Here is a 21,770-nt window from a genome sequence, read left to right on the forward strand (position 1 = left end):
AACACGCAAACAATCTCATAAACATGACGTCGCTGACGTTCACACTGTCTCGCACATGTACAGTGCAGAAATTGAGTGACTTCACCCACATTAAACAGATGTTCTCTCTTACACACACACACAAACATGTAGACACACAGTCAGCATAAACACACTCATTACACACATGGTGTATCAGAACTGGGGGCCGTGACGCAGTTCCCGGCATCATTACGTAATTGAGAAGTGCTAGCATGTGGTGCGAGATGCAAGAGAGAAAGGCAAAGACACGGAGGGCATTTATGGTGCATGACATCATCAAATCGGAGCTCTGTGGGTGGAGTACGATGTAACAGGTCGGGATAGATTTCAAACAAGCGTGGATTTGCTGATGATCAGAGTCTTTTTCGTAAAAGGCGAAACGGTTCAAACTGTGCCATGAACAACACAGATCACACATGTTGTGTGGTGTAGATCAGAATCATAACAAACATGCACACAGACCAGTGGTCTGCTCTTGAGTGGGTCTGAGTTGGATATAAATTTAACTGCAACCATCACATTACATAATCGGATGACTGTAACTTGTATTCTTGGATGCTGTTTACAGTATCTGTTTCCAGTTACTTTTTAAGGTACACACCAATCCCACATTAGTCTGCAGTCCACCGATAGAAATAGTAAGAAACCACCATCTATCAAGTGTTTGGCAGCTGAGTCAGATGTGTGATGTAGCTACAGTAAGCATAATGTTGCACAGCGATGGAGCTCAGCAAAGCTAGTTTGGCATTAGACCTGAAACAACATATTTCTATAGACAGGATGACATCAGGCTCCGAGCAGGCAGCTCTAAAGCTCCCAGTCTGGCTGTTAAAAGCCATGTTAAGGTGAAAATGCCAGGTGGTAATGGCTAGCATTGCCACTGAGTTATGGAGGTAGTTGTAATCTCAGTTGCATTGTCTGCTCTAGGGCACCAGCTAGAGACATTGTGGCTGCCGTCATACACTTCTTAGCGAGACCGTGCACTCTTCACGAGCATGCATGCATGCTGTAAAACATCCCTTATCTCCACTACAAACAAAACTCATGTGTGATTCACATCCACACAGGGGAAGAGCTCAAAACACAGGCTGACATCATCACAACTTCCTGTTTCTTCTTGTTGCCAGGGCCAGCCGAATTTGAATACTTTAAGTGATTGGTGGATGATGAGTCAGTAGGGTTTGGTCCCATTATGCACTTAAACCACAACAAACCCATGTCCCAGCTCAAGTAGCTCGAACCTGGCTGAAGCGCCGGAAAGCCTGACCAAACATGGCAGAGATATTAGTGCATAACTTAGCACAGTGGGGATGTGAATTACCAACGTCTCTGCTGATGTTCTGGATGGCCAAGTGGGAATTTGTGGGATTAACAATCATAACTGTGGGAATGTGTTTGTTTTTGGTAGCAGGGAACATTTAAATACCTTTAAAAACATGAATGCACTGTGATATAAAGTTCATGTACGTATGCTTGTAAATGTATATGTACGCATGTATATATACAAATTGAATAAACAGTTTGAGAGAGATTCTTGCATTTTATTTGGAGATTTGTTTTTTTTTTCATTGTAATACACTGCATCGGTGTGTGTGTATTTGATTTATGTTTGTTGCTTACTATTAGTTGGTTGGTTGTCTGTAAATCTTTACTGTCTTTAAAGGGATCAATCAGACTGGAGGCAGTAGACAGGCAATAACACCTGAAAGCACAATAACACTTTTTCTTAACTGATGAAAGAATATATTTAATACATTTAAATATAAATGTGTTGTTGTTGTTATTATTATTATTAGTAGTAGTAGTAGACTAGTTGTTGTTGTACAGTAGTAGTATAGTCTATAACTGTGGACTAACTATATAGTTCTTTAATCCATGTTTTCAGCTTCCTTTGTTGAGATCATTTGGGGACAAAGTGCCGACTTATTCCTTCTCCCCACGATCCTGTTATTGTTTTATCGCAACTATTTTGAAACGACTTGATAACTTGGTCTACGCCATAAAATTCGCTAAAGGTTTTCCAAAAACTTATTGCTCGTTTGAACAAACTCGGACCGGGACGTCCCGTCCAGTCAGTAGAGAGAGAGAGAGAGACAGAGAGAGAGAGAGAGAGAGAGAGAGGAGAGAGAACTGGGTCCCATCCGCCCACCCCCGTCTGCCCCGTGTCCCGTCACGTTGCTGCCGGTGTGTCCGACCTGGGGCTCGTCTGTTGGTTACGGATCCGCCACCATGCCGCTTCCCCGCGCCCCGTCGTCCCCGCACCGGCCGGCCTCGTAGCCCCGCCCCCCCCCCGCCCCCCTCTCCTCTCCGTACGGGACCGCAATGATTTCAAAGTTCAGGAATCCCACGTGACGTCACCGGGAGGGTGATGTAATGCTTCTGTAAATAGATCGTATTGTAATCTCGCTCCAGTCCAACGTGGTTCCTCCGTGGAGCGCCGCTCGTCCCCTCTCTGCTTGTAGGTAAGCCTCCGCACTTCACTTTCATTCACAAAACTTTCACCTCCGCGGCTCCCGGCTCTCCTGACACTAACCCACCGGCGTGCTGTCACTCTTTTAGACCCGTAGTGGTTTTTTTAATTTTTATATATATATATATTTTTTTTACGGTACCAGAAAAGTGAACGAGGGAAGTTTGTGACTGGCCTCCCCCCCCCGGGCCGGTGAGCTCTCATCACCGGGCGGACGCCGCGGTGCGCGCTGCTGTGTGTGTGTTTTTTTTTTTTGGTGGGTGTGTGTGTGTGTGTTTTTTTTTTTTGGTGGGTGTGTGTGTGTGTTTTTTTTTTTATGGTGGGTGTGTGTGTGTGACAGCGCTGTCCGCGCAGCGGTGCCGGTCGTGTTTTGTGAGAGGAACAGGTTGTTTTGCGGAAAAACGCACCGGGGTCATGCTCTTGAGACACACACACACACACACACACACACACACACACACGCGCGATGACCGCTCGCCTGCCGGAGGAGCTGCTGCTTAAGTTGAGCTGAAACACACGTTGTTGACATTCATCCATCAAACATGTGAACTTCGATCATGAGTAAGTTGGCGCGTTTTAAAAGCGGGACTGTTACTGTAGGTGATGTCCTGATCGCAGTTCGACTTTAAAACCTGTGTTGTGTGTTGTGTCATCCGTCGTGGTGATCGTGACTGTACAGTGATGACAACGGGCAAAAGGCGGGAACATTTAAAAATTTCATATTAATCCGGATTTATGGATTAGGGATGACGTCACCGTGCATTGATGTAACCACTTTGACAGAAGGTCCTGGTGGAAATGTGCTGAGTCTGCTCGTTTTGTGCTTGCTGAAAGAAGGGGGGGGGGGGGGGGGGGGTAAAAACTGTCCAACATGCTGATGATTCTCTTCAAATGACCTGTTTTGCCTTATCTATCTGTGAAATATTATTATTATTTAATGTGGCTGCAGGAAAAGCAAACACACTGTAAACTGCAGTCTACAGCCACTCTGACAGTCTTAGGAAATGATCTGCCTCTATATGTTTCATCGTGCTGTGCTGTGGACACTCGCTTACTCTTTCCACCTTGTAACACACATATGTACACACACGCACCTATGAAGTCACCTCTGCTTGCCTAGGGTTGGAAAATGGGGGCTGAGGCAGGTTCAAACCTGTCAGGAGTAGGCCTTCTGCACAGCCCTCCCCCTCTCCTCCTTCTCTCTTCCATTCATTGGGTCTTTCTCTCTCTCTCTCTCTCTCTCTCTCTCTCTCTTTCCCAGACTGCCACTTGCCCTTTCCATTTCTCTCTCCATCACCCTAGTGTCAACCCCTTCCACGCACGCACACGCACACGCACACTTTCCATTTCTTATGGAAGCTTGTACTTTTGCCCTAACTCTCCCTGCTCCTCCTCTTCTTTAGCTCTCACTCTTTACCATAACACCAGGAGCCACTTGACTGTTTTCTCTGCGATCTCTGCTCACACGAACACAAAGTGTCAGCATGTGCGTGTGTGTGTGTGTGTGTATGTGCACCTGTGAACAGGTATCCAACTCTATTTCCACCCAGTTCAACACGTGATCAATAGACACATTCTTCTTTGCTCTATATTGAAAATAAAGAGCCTGCAGCAATTCTAATAATTATCCCCTATCACTGACTTAACATTTCCACAGAAGAGCTGAGCGGGTCAAGCCCGGGTTAACACGCCTCAAGCGTATTTATCATTGTGCTCTATTCTGTGTTGGTGTTGATATTTTTATCCTATGATGACTTGATTTTTATGTAAGGCATGGTGAGTATGCATCCTTTCATCACACTGATGCCCCGATGAAAGCCTAATTGTAGGCTGAAACAATTGCACTACACTTAGCACTTTGCTGCGTAAAATCATGTAAAGATCACGACGCTGGAAGACTTTGATGCCCTTCTGGTGCTCACATGTTATTAGTAATGTGTAATGAATAGTTAGGGAAAAAAAGGCAAACAGATTGTATGTATTATAGTACTTGTCCTAATAATAATGACTACCTACAGTGTACAGCAATGCTGTCAGAACCCAAGACTTTTGCATCCCCGCTGACACCAAAGGGATCATTTTCCTCGAGATAATGTTGTGTCTCAAGGAGAAACATTCACCATCTGTGGCATCTACCTCATTACACAAAACTTCCACAATTCCTCCACAATAACATGCCATAATAGGAGGATAACTGCTGGGGGCCTTGACGGTGTGTAAATAGACACACAGAACTGAAAACTGCAGACGTGTGAATGAAACCATCACACAACAGCTGTGACCTGAGAGAGCTGCTGTAGTTCCACATATGAAGTGAAGTATGATGATCCTGCAGGTTCATGTTGGGTTTTTGTTGTTGCTTCTTCTCTTCTGCAGGCTTGTGGATGACATGAATGACAAACAGGACCGGCCTTATGTGTGCAGCGCTCCGGGCTGCTCTCAGGTCAGTTGGCTACAGTCTGTGTATATATATTGTGATGGAGTTAATAGTGGATTTATCATTTATGGAACAATATGTAGTTGTATGAACAGCCTTGCTGTACCAGGAATAGAAACTCATAGTCAATATTTTATTTGTCACCCTAGTATGTGCATTAAAACACATAAATAAAGGATTGAGGAGAAGTACAAAAAACAAAATATACAATAATAAACAATATTTAATACACATATTTTTCATTTGCTAATCATCTGATGTCATATTATCAATATCAATCTATTAATACTATTGAGACACAGTCAGTTAAAAGGCATAAGTTCATTCAACTCATGCATCTCTTCATATTCTTCTCACTCTGTGCTGCAGAGCTTCCAGTTGGAGGAGCATCTGATCATCCACAGACACAAGCATGAGATGACTCTCAAGTTCCCCTCCATCAAGATGGACACGGCTTTTACAGGTGCGACTATCACCGACCTGTTGGTGCTGCACTTTTTTAAATTATAGCGCTTGTGTGTGTGTGTCTCAGATTTTTTTTTTTCAAATTAGCACACTTTCCCCTTATCGCCACATAGTAACAAACAAATCTTCTTTTTTATCACAACCTATCTAGGTTGTGCTACACTATATATCGCTTATCTCAGCTGCTGTCTGACTGCATGTGTGCCTGGTGACCTCTTTTTAGGATCAGTGCTTGATGAAAAAATGATGACGCTACGTGATACTGTATGAAATCAGATAAGCTCAATACAGGCTTCCTAACCCTCAGACAGTCTGTGCTTTGACAGAGAGCCGAGACCAAAATATAATGATAACGCCATCAGTGATTTAAAAACTCAGATGGAAGAGGAGGCACTCAGGGGTCAGTGCAAACTATAAACTATACGCTTTCTAAATATTTTATTCCGTAGCTTGGATGGTGGGTAAAGGTAAAGGGCAGGAAATCATCTAAGATGGCTAGATGGATGTAACCTTATAATTCTGATCAGGGAACAATGAAGATTATATTAGTGTGCTAATTAATTTGACATCATATTTGCAGGTATTATGTTGGAGAGTGTATGTACTTAGAGCTGCATTCCAAAAACACCTGCCAAATATTGTCTCTGTCTTTTCTTTGTCAGAGAATAGAAAAAAATCATACAATCATGATTCTCAAAAGTCCAGAGTGATGTTTTCAGTTAGCTTTTTTATCCAACAATCTCAAAGATATTCAGCGTGCTATCATGTAAGACACAGAATAGCAGAAAATTGTCATTTTGTTTTCCTTGAAAAGACTAAAATACTGAATCATTTATCTCATTATTTCCTAGTAGTGAAAAGAAAAGGGTTCACTATGTATAAAATAACTACCAAGCCAAGGAGAATTTAATTATCATGGGATTTAGTAGGGGAAGTGAATGTCTCATGATGCTGGATTCTGGAAAAGCAAAAATAAGAATTTAGAAAAGCTCATTTGTGTGTTGCATGTTACAACAAGTTAATAATGCTGCAGTTCTTCCTCTGCTGGGACAATTAAATGAGGCACACTTGCGGCTTCAAAGGTGAAACAAGTGATCAGCTATTTGAGTCATGGTTTTGCTAAGGTTGTAAATGTAAATGTAAAAGGCCCCCGACATGATTCACCCACTACAGAGCCGTGTGTTCAAAACATTGTCACGTGACGCTGTCTGTAACCACAGAAACAGCTGGCTGCACACAAACATCAGCTTACATCTAACATCTGCAGACTCTCCCTCCGCGTCTCTTTCTCTGTGTATCTCTGTCCTGCAGACCGTCACGCCTCCTGCAGGAAATCTCATGTCAAAACAAAGAGCTCAGCTGAACTTTGACCTCCGCGTGTTTAGACGACACAGAGAGACAGACTGATGTTATCGGAGACAGAATACGCTGGAGAGACGACTTGCTTCTCCTGTTGGGATCACAGGATGGACAGATGAATTAGAAGGACAGGCTGTTTTGGCAAAAGGACAGTGACACATGGACATCTACTCGTTTTTTTAAACTTTTTTGTGTGTGTGTGTGTGTTTGTATGTTATGTTTCCAGATCAGACTCCAACACCAACACGATTTCTGCAGAACTGTGAGGAAGTTGGTCTGTTCAAAGAGATCGAGGAAGAGTTCCTACAAGAACAAGAAGAGGAAAAAAGCAAGCAGGTACTTAAATTAATTTGAACTCTTTTTGGCGACCTCTCACTGAGGCTAGAAATCAGGACTTGTGACTTATTGCTGACAGGTTTGCTTGTGAGGTATGTTGCACTCCTGCCAGTTAAGCAACTGCAGATATCTGACCAGCTGCATGGAGAGACACACACACACACACACCGGCGAGCACCTTCTGCCCTGTAAAACTAGCTCCCGCTTCTCCCCACAGACGCTTTCCCACAATGGGCCGTCTTGTATGAACCAGCTCAAACCCCAGCTTCAGCTCCAGCACCCACCCCAGCCCCAGCACCCACATCCCCAGCCACCGTTGCACCATCCCCAGACCCAACCCCTGCAGCATCCCCAGTCCCACGGCCCCATGATGGGACCGAGCTGCAGCCTGGCTGCCCGGCTCTCCCTGTCCTCCTCCCAGGGCGGATCAGTCATCACCCAGGCTTCTTCCACGCTCACACACTCAGGGTGAGTACCGCACATATACACCTTAAGGCATTCAAAAACACATGCATCTTGTATCTTATTTTATGAATCCATACAGCGGTGCATGCGGTATTCTGTCCGTCACATAAACATATTCTTCCCTTCTCACTCTTTCTTTATTCTCTAATGCACTGAGAACAAGAAGAAGGCGAAAAAAGCAAACATTAATTTAGCAGAGTAACAAAATAAATGGAGAACTGTTGTGGAACACCCACTCAAACTCAACGATAGTACCCACCCTACCACCCAACTACCGCCTCTCTTATGTCTGTTAAGACTCAGAAGCCAGACTGGAGTCTCTCAGTGCCTGGGTATCTACCCTGGCTCCCTGGTTATCACCCAGTTTAACTGACAGATTAGAGTAGTTCCTGTCTTTCATCTGACCAGTTCCCAGCAGCTGCTCTTACTCTTCCTGACAGCTCTGTTTTATGGATTTGAGGAGCTCAGTAGACCCACTTAAGAATATTAGATTACATGGACACACAGTGTAGTGTCAGTTTATTTATGGCATTTTGACCAATGACCAGATTTTACACCTGTAAGATTTACATTTGTTTAATTACCCACTGTTTATTCTGTCTTTAAAATTGTAGCAATTGTATCAATTACACAATTAATTAGTTAAATTTGCAAATATTATAATTGACATGTGAAATGTTGCTTAAGTAATTCAATAAGTATGCATATTGTGATCGGACAGTCAACACTTCTCTTACCTTGAGTCTTATCCACATATTAAAATCTTCATACGTGTTATCTACAGACCTATAACTGTTTTCTGCTTGCAACACAAACTAAAGTTGAACAAAGCCACTGCCACATCTATGCAGCTGATTAGATGAGTCAAGGTACCAGATTTAAGTCAGTGATATAAGCTGCAAACATCTGTCCACGACCAGACACGACATGACAGGACAGTGAGGAGAGGTAACGGTCCATTATGGTGGAGTAAATCAGTGCCGGTTAATCCAGACAGCATGTTAGTCAGTGAAACAGCTAAGTCTTACTACATGAACCATGGTTTGGGTGTCTGACTGTTTCCCCCTGTGTTTAACACAGGTTTCCATAGCGACCTGGTCTTTGAGTGTCTGGCTTTTGGCCCGTTAGAACTGTTGTGGTTATGTTAGGAAACGCTGTTTTACTTTTCTGTACTTTGGTGTATGTTAAACGGGCCGCATACCCCAGATTCAGTGATGACATCATCGCTGATGACCTCAGTGCGGTCACAGAGGCCCACGCTGTCCGATTGGCCGGAAGCCAGAGTGGTTAGGTCAGCACATGGCACCCCGGGTCTCTGCATCCCCCGCTGTGATCCCTGAGCTTCTTTCCTACCTCTCAAGCTGTTACTTTTTTATATATGTTTGTTGTCTTGAGGTTGTTTTACCTCATCATAATTTCCATCGTCAGTGCTTCACATTTTTATTCACATACAATAACATTTAGGTTTGTCTTATTCAGTAAATGCTTTTGTGCAGATTGTCCAGATATGTTGCTTCACTCACATGACAACACTGAATATTTTCCTGCTTATGTGTAATAGATTTAGATTAGATAGACTTTCACTTTTACCATCCCACACTTTGAAGATATTTACCTCTGAGATTTGTTTTCTCAGCCAGTGTTGCCATATTTGACTAGATAGTCCACTCAGTATCTGGTTTCTATTATTATTATTATTATTATTATTATTATTATTATTATTATTATTGTTGTTGTTGTTGTTGTTGTTGTATGTCTAAAGAACTATGCATGAAAAAGTTTTGAGGATCACATTTTATTAAATTGATATGACAGCCACCTGGCTTTTGAAAAAATAATTTTAACAGGAAACAAATGATTAAATTTTTCAAAATCCCAAATGTACAAAGGAGAGTCATCAGATGTAATTGATCTGATTACATTATCAGAAGTGACCCAATCGGTTTTACTTGCTCAAACAGAGTGGAGGTAGAAATCACTACTACTGTCTACTGTAGCCAATTTTGTACTTGTACTTAATCTGAGCATTACTTCTTCCATCTAGTCCATGCAAAAAATGTAGTCTTCACTCTATTACATTTATTTGAAAGCTATTATTAGAGAAGCCCAATCCCCGACACTAGGTCAGCCACTTTTAGTAAAGTGTAAAATTGAACCTGTTTGATTTATGTCGTCCATTCATCCATCCCTGGTTTCCACATTTACTTTTGTTTTAGCTCTGTCCAACTATCCCAGGCTCACCTCCACCTGCCATTCAGACCCAGCTATAAATGTTTCAAGCTGCACCTCTGTGTGAACTCGGATTAGTGAAACTCTAGCTGTGAATAGCTGTCTGGCATGACCCATTCCTCTCTCTCTCTCTCTCTCTCTCTGTGGCTGACCACAGGCCAGTTCCCGGGCCGCTGTCGTCCCTCCGCCACATGCAGAACAGACACAGACAACCGCTGCCAGCCTCCTTACCTGGCACCCTGCCAGACCCCGCCATGCAAGGGGCATCTGCACAGCACATGTCTGTAAGTATAGAAGAAATGGAGAATGATTATTCACACGTTCGCATTCAGACACACATGCATTATGATTTATAGATGCTGCTTTAATGGCCAAAGTGGTCAAGAGCCCAAAGTTAGAATAATTCATGGTTGACGAAAAAAAAATCACTTCATAATGTGGATGAATTAATCAAAAGTGTCAAACTCCAGATGGATGTGACTCTTTATACTTGAGGTTATGCATGTGCTGATGCTTTTTCTTCTCATGGTTGAAAGGTTATTTTTGTGTCAACTTTTTTCCTTCCTTCAGATAGAGAAGCAGATGTCCTGTGTAATGGGTCTACCAGGTCCAGCACACAACCCTTCCTGTTCCCCGTCTCAGGTACTGACCAGCATAGATATTGTCTTCCTGTCTACAAATTATTATTTTTCTCATCTGATGGTAACATTATGCTTTGTCGAGTGTGTGCCATATATGATATTACCATTTATGACAACATTAAGTACGTACAGTAAATACACAAGAGGTGTTTTTTTTGAAGAAGATGTGCTTTCTATGTCTAAATAAGCAGTCAGATATCTCAGCTTAGCTTAAAGAATGGGTAATTAGAATAACTAAGCCACACACCAGCACCTCTAAAGCTCTAAAGTCTGTATGTGTTATATTTCGTTAAAACGTCCAAAAATCTAAATTCACTGTTTTACAGGGAGTTATGTGCCAGACTATTTCTTGGCGAGGAGAAGTAACTTCCTGGTGTCTCGGCTTGTGGCCTAGCAACCGCTCAGAGCCAAGAAATAATCTGGCACACAAAACCCCCAGGAAAACCGACTTAATAAGTCAGACGTAACGTGTTACATTCTGCCACTTTTGGACATCACCAGGCTGGTTGTGTTGCCCTCTTTTTGGTTTTTTGTGCTTAGTGAAGCCAATCGGTCACGAGCCAGACCGTCATACTTTCTTAACAGACATGAGAGCGTGTCATCTGACTCTCACAAAGAAAGAAACATACAGTATGTCACATAAGGCTAAACTAATTATTTGAATAAATGACTAATTAATTAGTAATTAAAATGACTAATTATTGAATAAAAATCATATATTATCATATATCAAGACATGGGACTTTTAATATATGTCGCTCTTCAGTAAAGGTAAAACATCATATTAGCTGTGTAACTCTAGCTCTGCTCTCATTCTGCTTTCGGCTTATTCCTTACCAATCACAATAAACAGAAAACTGAGTGTAACTCTAAACCTTAACACACACACACACCACCAGGATGTCAAGATCTACATGCCCTCTCGGATTTTCCTGGTTGTTTTATTTTCCTCGTGTCTGAATATCTCCCCATACTTACATTTTACATTTCCTCTTTCTATCTGCGTGTTGTATGAATTGTGCCATCAAAAGCAAGTTCAGAAGGAAAGAACTGTGAAATTACCCTGCCATCCACAAACACTCTCTTTCTCTCTCGCTCTCTCACAGACACACACACACACACACACACACACACACACACACACACACACACACACACACACACGGGTTATGACTTCATGAGCAGAGCTTGTAGATAGAGTGGTAAATGAAAAGCAGCCACTCAAACCACAGGTTCAAATCCGAACCTCTCGTTTCTCTCTTGTTCTCCTGCTTGCTCACTCTCTCCCTCTCTCTCTCACACACACACACACACACACACACACACGTCTCTAAACTGAACCAATTTTTCTTCTATTCGGGTGTCATGTTTTGCATTTGCGAAATGTGAAAATAGCCCTCTGCTTTAGCCCCTGCTGTACAGTGACTCTGCTCTCGGCTCGAGTGGAAAAGTAAACGCTGGACAAGTGGATCAGTGTTTCATGTATAGTTTTGTGTCTTCATTCACTGATCCCTCCAGACAGAAATATCTACGTTGTGTGTCATCCAGGCCGTGGCGATCCATGATGTAATCACAGGCCCTCAGTGTCAGGGTGTTTCTATGTAGTAAACAGAGCTGAAATACTCATGTCACGTCTTGTTCAGTGTGTGTGGCTGTGCATGTGTGTTTGACTGGCAGCCTGGCTGGCTGCTAAAGCTGGTACAGAAGACTCGGTGACCTCATCCTTGGCAGCCGCTAAATGTGCTCCCTCTTTTTTTTTTTTTTTTTTTTTTCGCTGAATGGTTGAGAGAAAGAGAGAGAGAGAGGAAAAACTCAGCTTCTTCTCTTAAAGAAACATTGTGTAACAGAGAGCTGATAGCAATATTGCCACGGACGGGCGGTGATGTCATGCTTCAAACACGACCTCTCCCTCTCTCCTCTCCTCTGCTGAGCGTAGGAGAAAGGTGAGATGAGGTTTAATTTAGCTCTTACAGTCTGTTTAGTCAGATGATACGAGGGAATGATAAAGTGTGAAGGTGTCACGCTGCAGACGGCAGCATTTATTGGAACACGCTGTCCAACTCATCCGCACTTGACGTCGTGGTTGTGGATGATTAGGTGAAACGGCGACGATGGACTAAGTGGGTGAATTGGACTGAGAAGTGTTACTTAGCGTCTGGTTTAGTGATCTCAAGACACAGAAGTAGGATACTGGAGCTAGTGACTGACCATTTGGCCTTATTTGACCTGAGGTGGCTTGTAGGTTAGGAGATTAGGAGACACCCCACCCACAATGACAGAGATGGAAATAGTTCAATCGCAAGCACTTCATACATAGTTTATCACATATCAACTCCACGCCACATGTGATGGAAACAGTGTTACTAAAGCTCTCCTTAAATCAGTTCACAACTTTTCGTGCCTGTCTCAAAACAGGTGCCATAAAAACACTGAAACACTCAAACTGGTTTTGCATGTTGTAACAATTCCTCTTCTTAATGGTGGCACTGTGGAACAGTGACAAAATCTCCGGTTCCCCATTTGAGCAAAAATGTATGTGTGCGGTCATCGTTGGTGTTTCAAATGAGTCATAGTAGGTGGATATCTTGCATAGCTTTTAGAGCACAATTCATTCTCAATGGGGAAGCGCTGACTCACCGGAAAAACACACAAAGAGGAGTTTTATCTAGGACTTTAAAACCAAAGTTAACTTTGGAAAAGATCCACTTAATCAGATCGACTAAGACTGCTGAAGCAGCCTCTTTCAATGTTCATATGAACGCCTTTTGGACCTATTCTGATCCTTCTGAGTGCTGTATATATCTCAGAGTAGAATTTGGTTGACTTTAGCATACCTGGAGGCCATAATAAACGCAAAAGGAATGTTTCGCTTAGGTGAGATGATATGAAAACATGAAGGTTATAGCGAGAATCGCAATTACTCCAGTTACCACTCCAGTTACCACTCTGCTTCTCTTTCTTGAAGGCGTGAAATGTACATGTACTTTGTTTCTGTGACTAGTGCTGACCCGAAACATAAATAATACAGGGACCTTTTGTAAAAAAAGAAAAAAATGGTAGAATATTTAGGAAAATGTTAGTAACTAAAAAGTTACAGCACATGTCACGCAACCATAGCATGATTCAAGCCTTGCTGAGGACCTTTGGTGCCTCTGCTGTCTGCCTCCTTACTAATGCTATGAAATAAAGGCTAAATAAAGAAAAAGGATCTATACTATGTTATATTGTTACACGTTGGCTTTAGTAGTTGTCCTTCTGGCTCAGGCTTAATTTCTCATGTAGGGATCCTCCAATATTTCAGTCATCTGGACAATATACTGTAGCCTACAACAGCTGGACACTACACAACAGGTGCAAAGCATGCATTTTCGCTTTATATAAATTGAATATATAGAATAAAAGTGTAGTATAAATTAAGTGCCGTTGATTTTTATCTCCACTCAGAGATCCAAACAAACACTGAGCCATCATTTCCAACAGCACCACCCAGGAATGGGCGCCATCAATAACCCTGTCACATCCATGGGTCATATGATGGAGATGATGTCACAACGTCATCAGGCACCTCCCCTGCAACATCCTCACCACCCTCATCATCATCATCACCATCCTCATCATCCACAGCTTCCAGCTCCACCCCTCACCTACCAACAACGATGCCATGCCCCTCCTCCACAGCTCCTGGGAAGTCCCCACAGCCACCAGCTTCACCAGCCAGTGAATGTACCGCACACTCAGGCTCACCAATCACCACCTTTACAGCTGCACCAGGGCTCACCTCCTGCAGCCCCCCTACCTGTCCCAGCACAGGTGTGATGCTTTATAATTACTGTTCAGCTTAATGTTGTCACAAGTAGCATCCCACTTCGTGGTTCTACTCTCACAGGCACACTGAGGTTACCTGTTTGGTTTTTTGCAGATATCACCAGTTGCACAGCAAGTGCAGCCCTCCCAGCCTTCACATTCCCAGCATGCAGTGCAGGCGAGTAGTAGCTGCAGTGGTGGTGGAGGAGGGACCGGAGGGGGAGGAAGTGGAAACCGTCGCAGGAGGTCAGCGGAGCAGGACCCTGATGAGCGCAGGCAGAAGTTTCTGGAACGTAACCGGGCTGCAGCCACCCGCTGTCGACAAAAGAGGAAATTATGGGTGTCGTCGCTGGAGAAGAAAGCTGAAGAGCTGACGCACACAAACCTCCAGCTACAGGTGGGACATGCTATACACGCAGATAAGTGAGCACTCGAACACAACATAGACTTTAAGGATTGTAAGCATCTTCCTGTGTCCTTTCCAGAACGAGGTGACGTCACTGAAGTCAGAAGTGGGTCAACTGAAGCAGATTCTGCTCACCCACAAGGACTGTCCTGTCACCGCCCGGCAGAGAGAGGCACAGGGGTACCCCAGTGAGTAAAATCCCATACCCAGTACGCCTCGCTAGAAATATCACCAGCTTTTCCAGATGCCAGATATCTATGATCTTCATCCGTCACTGAGGATGATTCAGATACACTATACTGCACATGTGCACATAAGGCCGTACCCCATGGTTACATGTTGTTTTGTTATGAGAATCAATCCCTCAGCACACGCAAGGGCCTTCATCTGTATATTCAGAGCACAACCAAACAGCACTTAGCGTCGCTTTTTAACCCGGCAGTCTCCAAATATTAGTAAATGCACTTTTGTTACTGTGGAGAACAGTCAGCCAGTCAGGGGAAAGCATTGCACTCTTAACTCTCCGTTGAGAGGAATATATTTGTTTGATTTTCACTTTCATACTCGCTTAATAAACCAGATGTTGATGGTATTTGTAATACTCCGAAGTGCATTTCTTGTGTTAGCTGTTCTGCTTTGCACAAAGTCAGCATGGAACAAAATGCAGACCATGCCCATCTTGCACTCCAGTCAGGGTAAAGCTAACGTTCAACAATAGCTAAACCTGTTACTGACCTGATATTAAAGAGACTGAATAAATACTGCACCTTGTGGCTTAAATGGAAAGCAGCTATTATATTTTGAGCATTGAGCTTCAAAGAACAAATATGGATGCAATATTGGCATTTGTTACATTTGTATATTTCTATTGTTGTTGTTTTGTTTTTTTACCTGTATGTACAGTATTCATTTGTTAAAATAAAAAGATATTTTCCTTTAACTGTAACTTTAACTGTGACTTTCATTCATTTTGACGTTCACATAAAAGCAAAGGCAAATGCTCACAAGCCCATTCACAGAAAGGACAAGCCACACAGGATCAGTGACTGTGATTGACAGCTGTCTCTGTGTCCAGCTGCAGGGGTGAGTCCGGGAGGAAGTCCCACCCCTGTAGGTCCAGGGTCTCATCTAGAGGCCATCCAGCACAACAGCATCTCCACCTCCTCGTCAGCTGGAGGTGACACGGGGCATGACCCACAGCCTGGACGCTAGCCATAAAGCTCACCATAAAGAGGACAGGGTGGGACTGGATAACTGAATCCTACCGGACTGAATAATCTTCCTGTCATATGTCTTTACGTTTAAATCTAACCACATTGCGGAGCCGTGTCTCTTTACATTGTAGACGATGAACTGGGTAGGTGAATTTTTAAATCCACGTGAACACAGGTATTTTATTAACACTATTATTATGGTTGGAGAGGAGACCAAAACCACATACTCAGTGTTCGCTCCTGATTTTATTTAAGTATGAAAGCCTTGTTAAATACTGTGATGGTTACATGGCAACTGGAGCTCGTGTTTATTCAGGAAATACTTGATTCTGTTCACAGCAATCCCACCATCGCCTGCTACCCACCGACTGTGCATGCACATGATCATAACATATTATGTTAGTCTCTCTTGCTCTTATGTCTTGCACTAATTTAAAAAAGAAAACAAAACAAAGCCTATATATTAGTATATAATTTAACTGAGCAGCTGCAAGTGCGCATCACGTGCCTTCTCTTTGACGCAGAGGCAAAAGTATGTATTTTTGTACAAATAACTATTACTAAGACAAAAATGTTTATTTTAAGATGTCAAACCCACGACTGTCTAGAAAAGCCATTTAAGACATGATTGTACAGTGTTTCCTTTCAGGCACTTCTTTTGTTTTTAATTTCCCTGAGAAACTAAATAACTTCAAACTGCTCTTCACATCTTAGTCCCTGTCAGTTTAATTTAATTTGTGTTCAATTCTTTTTTACTGTAAAGATCTTGACAATCGCTGTAAATCTAATGCTAAAATAAAAACACTTATTCTGGTATGTTGTGTGGGTTTTTTTTTATATACATATATATGATCAGTGAGATTATTGATACGAGTTTGTTTCTGTATGTACAGTATGGTCTAGTCTGCCATCTAGTGACTGGTTTTGTTAGTGGTGTTTCACCATGACAACTGGAACTGTAAATCATAGCGGGGTTTATGTTTAGCCAATACTTTTAGTTCTGAATATCTAACGCACAACTGAGTTGCTAAATTATTACTTCCCCTCCCCTTCATTTCAAAGCTAACTCAACTGACTACATGTATCGCCATTAAAGTGTTTAGTGAAGTACGTAACATTTGTTGTTATGTTGTAAATAACCAACTGAGGATGTTATATTGAATGTTAAAGATGTCAAAACTGTGAGGTCTCAACTCTTTCTGATGATATGAAAATACTTTGTGCATTTATGCGTATGTGTTTTGGACTAAGTGTGGGAGGCACTCCACCCTGTCTGTTCAAACAAAGGGACTGCTTAACTGTTGCCAGACTTCAGCTTGACTCACACACAAAAAGCATGGATGCACATGGACACACACACACACACACTTACTTGTCCTACGTGCTGCTACTGCTATCCTCCCTTTATCTACCCTCATAGCGTGTGGCAAATAGCAGTTGCACAGGAAGACAAATCTCAATAACTGTGCCAGGTTTTAAAACGTCAACAACAAATCTGTTAAAGCTAATATGCCTGTCAATGGCAAGAGACCAATTTTTATGACCTACAACATGTGTAACACCACTGACTTGGCTAAATGATGGCATCTCTAAGCATGTGGAGCCCTCCTGAAAAGAACAATAACAATATTTGACTTCCTTGGATGAGACATCCTTGTGTATGAATGTCTTGTTTTATGTATTTGTATATGTATTTAGAAAGTACTCTTCATAAATGACCCCTATTTGAAGAAATATAATTTAGTCCTGCTTTACGTAAACAGTGCATTATGCAGATTTAGATATTTAAACTCAACAGATGTAGTAATATATATATTATATGGCAAAATTATCCAAAGGCACTCAAATGACAAATCAATCACATTATTGGGGATTTACTTTTTTGTGTAATGTCAAATGATACAATTGTTTCATATAAAAGTATAAAACATGATAGGTGTGATACAAAACAAGTGTTTTTTTTCCTGCCAACCAGCAGCCATCATTACATACTGTACAATTACAAGACAATATAATGTCTAGGAACTCAATATTAGCACCATAGTTGAAATCAGTGGTCCAATGATTCATTCGTACACACTTACACTCACAATAAATCACATATTTAGAAAAACACTCGCAGGTGCAAGGAAATCAAAGAGGAAAAGGCACAAAGCAAGAGGAGGAAGTCAGAGGGATCAAACTTCCTCTGGTGTCTGAAAAGTCCCGGTAAGCTCAGCTGTTCATTTTCTTGCGGTTAAATGAAAAATATAAACACACAACAATGGTTTGGTTTGTTCACAGCCCCATAAGCAAAAGTTTGGAAAGTGTATTGAGAGAAATGACCTTGTATTGTCTGTACAGTGTCAGAGTTTTCATGATTCTAGTCTGAGAATCTTTGCATGTCGCTGTCTCTGCGAGCACTGCTGTTGTCCAGAAAGCGGTCACACGGGAACTCGATGAGGTCCCCCTCCTCGAGTGGTGCAAGTCGTGTTGGACGACTGCTTTGGTAGCTGGTGAAGTCAGTGGACACAGAGGCGGTCGCCATCGTGGGACGAAACTGTCGCCTCGTGGAGTACATGTGGCGCACGTGCACGGCCGACTTCCTCTTCTGCAACCTCCTCTTCAAGCTCCGCCCCAGCCAGACTCCTCCAATGACCAGGAGCAGCATGGCGTTGCTGGCCAGAGTCACCACAGTCACCAGCTGGAGGTCAAAGGTCAGTGTGCCTCCATGGCTGAAACCTTCAGGGAGTGTGACCAGTCCCGCACAGTGGTCACGAGGGGCCACTTGGCACACAGACCCTCCCACTACCCCTTCCACACAGACCATGTAGGTCACATCTGAGCTGAGCTCTCGAAGGGTTACAGAGCGAGCTGTGCCACGGGCGTAAACGTAGCGGGGAAAACGATCTGGACTTCCAAACCGGTCGAACAGGATGCGGTAGTGGACTTCGTCTAGACTGGGCCCAGGTCCTGGTGTGTAGCGGTGATGGTCCTTCGTGGTCCAGGTCACCGTGACGGTGCTGGATGTCACTTGATCCACTGACACGTTAGTGATGAAGTTGTGATTGAAGGCACAGGGATCTGTGATTACAGGTAGAGTATCCTTCTGATCTGACCTCAGCAGATCAAACTTCTCTCCTGACTGCACAGCGGACGTTGTGGTGAGCTCTGTGTTTACATAAGTGGAGTTTATGGGACTTTGTGTAGATATGGCTGCTGGATCAGATTTGGAAGAGACGTTTGACCTTTGTCTCCCTTTGGCACGTTTCCCAGATGACTCTGCGGCGGGTCGTGACCTTGGATTGAGCGACTCCTTCTTTGGTTTCTTTTTTTCCATGGACAGAGGGGGTCCTGCCACCTCTGGGCCCCCTTGGTCTCCTTGGATTCCCACCCCTTCCTGTCCCTCTCTCTTCCTCTTTTCTCCATCCTTCCTCACCACAACCCCATTCCCATTTTTATGTCCTAAATCTACACCTTCTCTGCTTCTGTTCTCCACCTGGTCTTCTCTACCCCTCTCCTCATTCTTTATTGCCCCTGCTGTCTCTATTCCCTCCACCTTTACCAGTACCACCCCTCCCCTGCTCTCCTCAGGCCCTGTTTGCCTCCTACACAAGTGGGTCCAGTTCCCAAAAGGCTGCAGCTGGGAGCTGTTCACATAGTCTAGATATTTCCCCCTTAGAGCTACTGGGTGATGACACTGGACAAAAACAGTCAACAATTTACCCTGAGAATGTGCAGTAGTCATCCATCTCTTCAGCTCCTCCAGGCGACAGTCGCACGTCCAGTTGTTACCATGGAGATCCAGGTCGTAAAGCCCTTTGTTGAGGGAGAAAATGTCACCAGACAGACTGGTGAGAAAGTTGTTCTTCAGCTTCAGCACTTTTAGATGCTTTAGTTGCGCAAAAGCCAAAGCGTTCACGCTGGAAATGCGATTGCTGCTGAAGTCGAGCTCCTCGATCCGCTCCAGAGGGTCGAGGAGACCGGCGGGGATTTCCTGCAGCTCGTTGCCGTCAATCAGAAGCTCCCTGAGGCTCGACAGCCCCTTCAGAGCGCCGCTGTCCAGGCGAGAGATTCTGTTGTTGCTCAGGGACAGTTTGGACAGCTTCTTCAGGTTTTGGAAGACGTGGTTCCCAACGTATTGGATTTCATTCTCGGACAGCAGCAAAGTTGTCAGAGCTCTGAGTTGGGAAAAAGTGAGGACATTGCGCACGGCTGACTGCTTGTTGTTGGCCAGATTTAGAAAGCGTAGGTTGGCGAGTTCAGAAAAAGCGTTTCTGTGAATGTGCTGCAGTTTGTTAGATTCCAGATGGAGATAATGAAGACTGGTCAAACTTTTAAAAACAGAGTCCTGCAGGACGTCTATGGAGTTGCCATCCAGGCGCAACTTCACAAGATTATCCAAGTTGGCAAAGACCTCCGGCGTAATTTTATTAATGTTATTATTGTTTCCATACAGAATAGTTAGTTTCTTCAGGGGCTGTAAAGTCCCAGCGGGTATATTTGATAAAAGATTGTGTCCGAAGTACAACTCTTCTAGCTTGGAAAGTTTGTCAAATGCTTTAGGGTGAATCGTTTGTATTTCATTATATTGTAAATTTAACCGTACAAGATCACCGTACCGTGTAAAATCGAAGGCAGAGATGTTACTGATGAAGTTACCCCCAAGGCTGAAGATCAACACCTCCTCGGGTACCCGCGCAGCGGGTTTGGGCACCGTGCGCAACCCTCGGTTGGTGCACATGAGGTGCTGCGGGTGTTGACAGTCGCAGCGGTCGGGACAAAAGCCTGTCGCCGTTGAAGTGGAGATGAACCCATTGAGCAAGAGCAGGAAAAAGCATATCCTCGTCAGGAAATTGCCGGTTTCCATTCCCACGGTGCGGCTGGCACAGTCAGAGACTGATGCTGCGTTCGCTTGGGTGTCGTTCAGGTGCAAATGCCCCTCACCCTCCTCACGCCCGAGACCGAATCCGCCATGATCCACTTGTTGATTTGAAACGTGGATAGAAAAGTCAAGCACGCAGCTCCATCACCGTGCAGCATAATCTAGCCTATAGAGCATATTAATTTGTTCAGTGCGCTCTGATGCTGTCTGAGGAAAAAACGCGCACCTCCCCAGTAAAGACTCCATCCCCCCAAGTGGTCATCTGCTGCGAATTACAGTCCCGCAAAAAAAAAAAAAAAGAGAAAAAAGCAGAGTTCAGACTCAGAGCGTGCTCTTTCACACACACACACACACACACACACACACACACACACTGAAATGGTTCCACCTCCGCAACACTGCGACCCTGTGCCAAAACCAGATGTGCGCACAAGTCATGGCGCACGTGAGCCAGAGTTGTCCGCGTGCACGCAGGTAATCAAACACACAGACACACACGAGGGTACAATAAGAGAGGGCGGGGAACCGACATTGAGAAACCCTGTGACCGAGTTTTTCTGCGCGGCCTCGCAGCCACCGGGGGGTCTGTCTGAGATCTGGATCGGATCCCTGGTATGGACAAAGCAGACAGGAAGATCTCCTTCCCATGGACTGTGGTGCGCAGAGAGCAAATCGCAGCCACTCATAAAACAAGCTTAACAAAACAGTGACAATTCATGATGTCATGTAGATAAGACATGACAAGTGATTCATAAGAGAGCGGTTGTGAACTGTTATGTTTTGCGCAAAACCCAGGAGAGATCCAGGCTCAGCCGTGGCACAGCCCACTCAGAGCGACTAAGCAAAGCTGCAATCAACACATCAACAGCTCAAGCTGCATACACGAGTGTGTACAGTAGGAACACCCTCATCATGCAGCTCGACTGTAATTTACCATTCTCTCATTAAGGCGCCCTCGCGTTGCCAGGGCCACAGGGAGCACAGATGGTTCACATTTGCTGATGAGGAATTCGAGTTGCGACGAGGAGAGAGGTGCCAAATCTGAGTCACAGATCTCCA

The 21,770-nt window shown here is 43.8% G+C and overlaps 2 protein-coding genes across 2 annotated transcripts; one reads left to right on the forward strand and one right to left on the reverse strand.

The window, feature by feature from the left end:
- Positions 1 to 2,385: 2,385 nt before the first annotated feature.
- LOC113153834 (cyclic AMP-responsive element-binding protein 5-like) lies at positions 2,386 to 17,355 on the forward strand. The gene is made up of 11 exons (XM_026347693.1): positions 2,386 to 2,483; positions 4,868 to 4,934; positions 5,298 to 5,391; positions 6,979 to 7,088; positions 7,306 to 7,556; positions 9,940 to 10,066; positions 10,353 to 10,424; positions 13,868 to 14,233; positions 14,343 to 14,624; positions 14,713 to 14,821; positions 15,709 to 17,355. Exons 2-11 carry the CDS (start codon positions 4,881 to 4,883, stop codon positions 15,843 to 15,845), a joined length of 1,602 nt encoding a protein of 533 aa, XP_026203478.1. The 5' UTR covers positions 2,386 to 2,483; positions 4,868 to 4,880; the 3' UTR covers positions 15,846 to 17,355.
- An 82-nt stretch (positions 17,356 to 17,437) lies between these two features.
- Positions 17,438 to 20,868, reverse strand: tril (TLR4 interactor with leucine-rich repeats). The gene has a single exon (XM_026347666.1). It carries the CDS (start codon positions 20,694 to 20,696, stop codon positions 18,210 to 18,212), a length of 2,487 nt encoding a protein of 828 aa, XP_026203451.1. The 5' UTR covers positions 20,697 to 20,868; the 3' UTR covers positions 17,438 to 18,209.
- Positions 20,869 to 21,770: the final 902 nt, after the last annotated feature.

The sequence above is a fragment of the Anabas testudineus genome, chromosome 11 (genome assembly GCF_900324465.2).
Source record: "Anabas testudineus chromosome 11, fAnaTes1.2, whole genome shotgun sequence".
NCBI lineage: Eukaryota > Metazoa > Chordata > Actinopteri > Anabantiformes > Anabantidae > Anabas > Anabas testudineus.

What these genes read in the sequence shown, in the direction of transcription:
- LOC113153834 (XM_026347693.1), top strand. Translation starts at nt 4,881, where the DNA reads ATGAATGACAAACAGGACCGGCCTTATGTGTGCAGCGCTCCGGGCTGC. An exon ending in GATGGACACGGCTTTTACAG is followed by an intron (nt 5,392 to 6,978) that starts GTGCGACTATCA and finishes TTATGTTTCCAG; the next exon opens with ATCAGACTCCAACACCAACA. An exon ending in ACACAAACCTCCAGCTACAG is followed by an intron (nt 14,625 to 14,712) that starts GTGGGACATGCT and finishes TGTCCTTTCCAG; the next exon opens with AACGAGGTGACGTCACTGAA.
- tril (XM_026347666.1), bottom strand. Translation starts at nt 20,696, where the DNA reads ATGGAAACCGGCAATTTCCTGACGAGGATATGCTTTTTCCTGCTCTTG.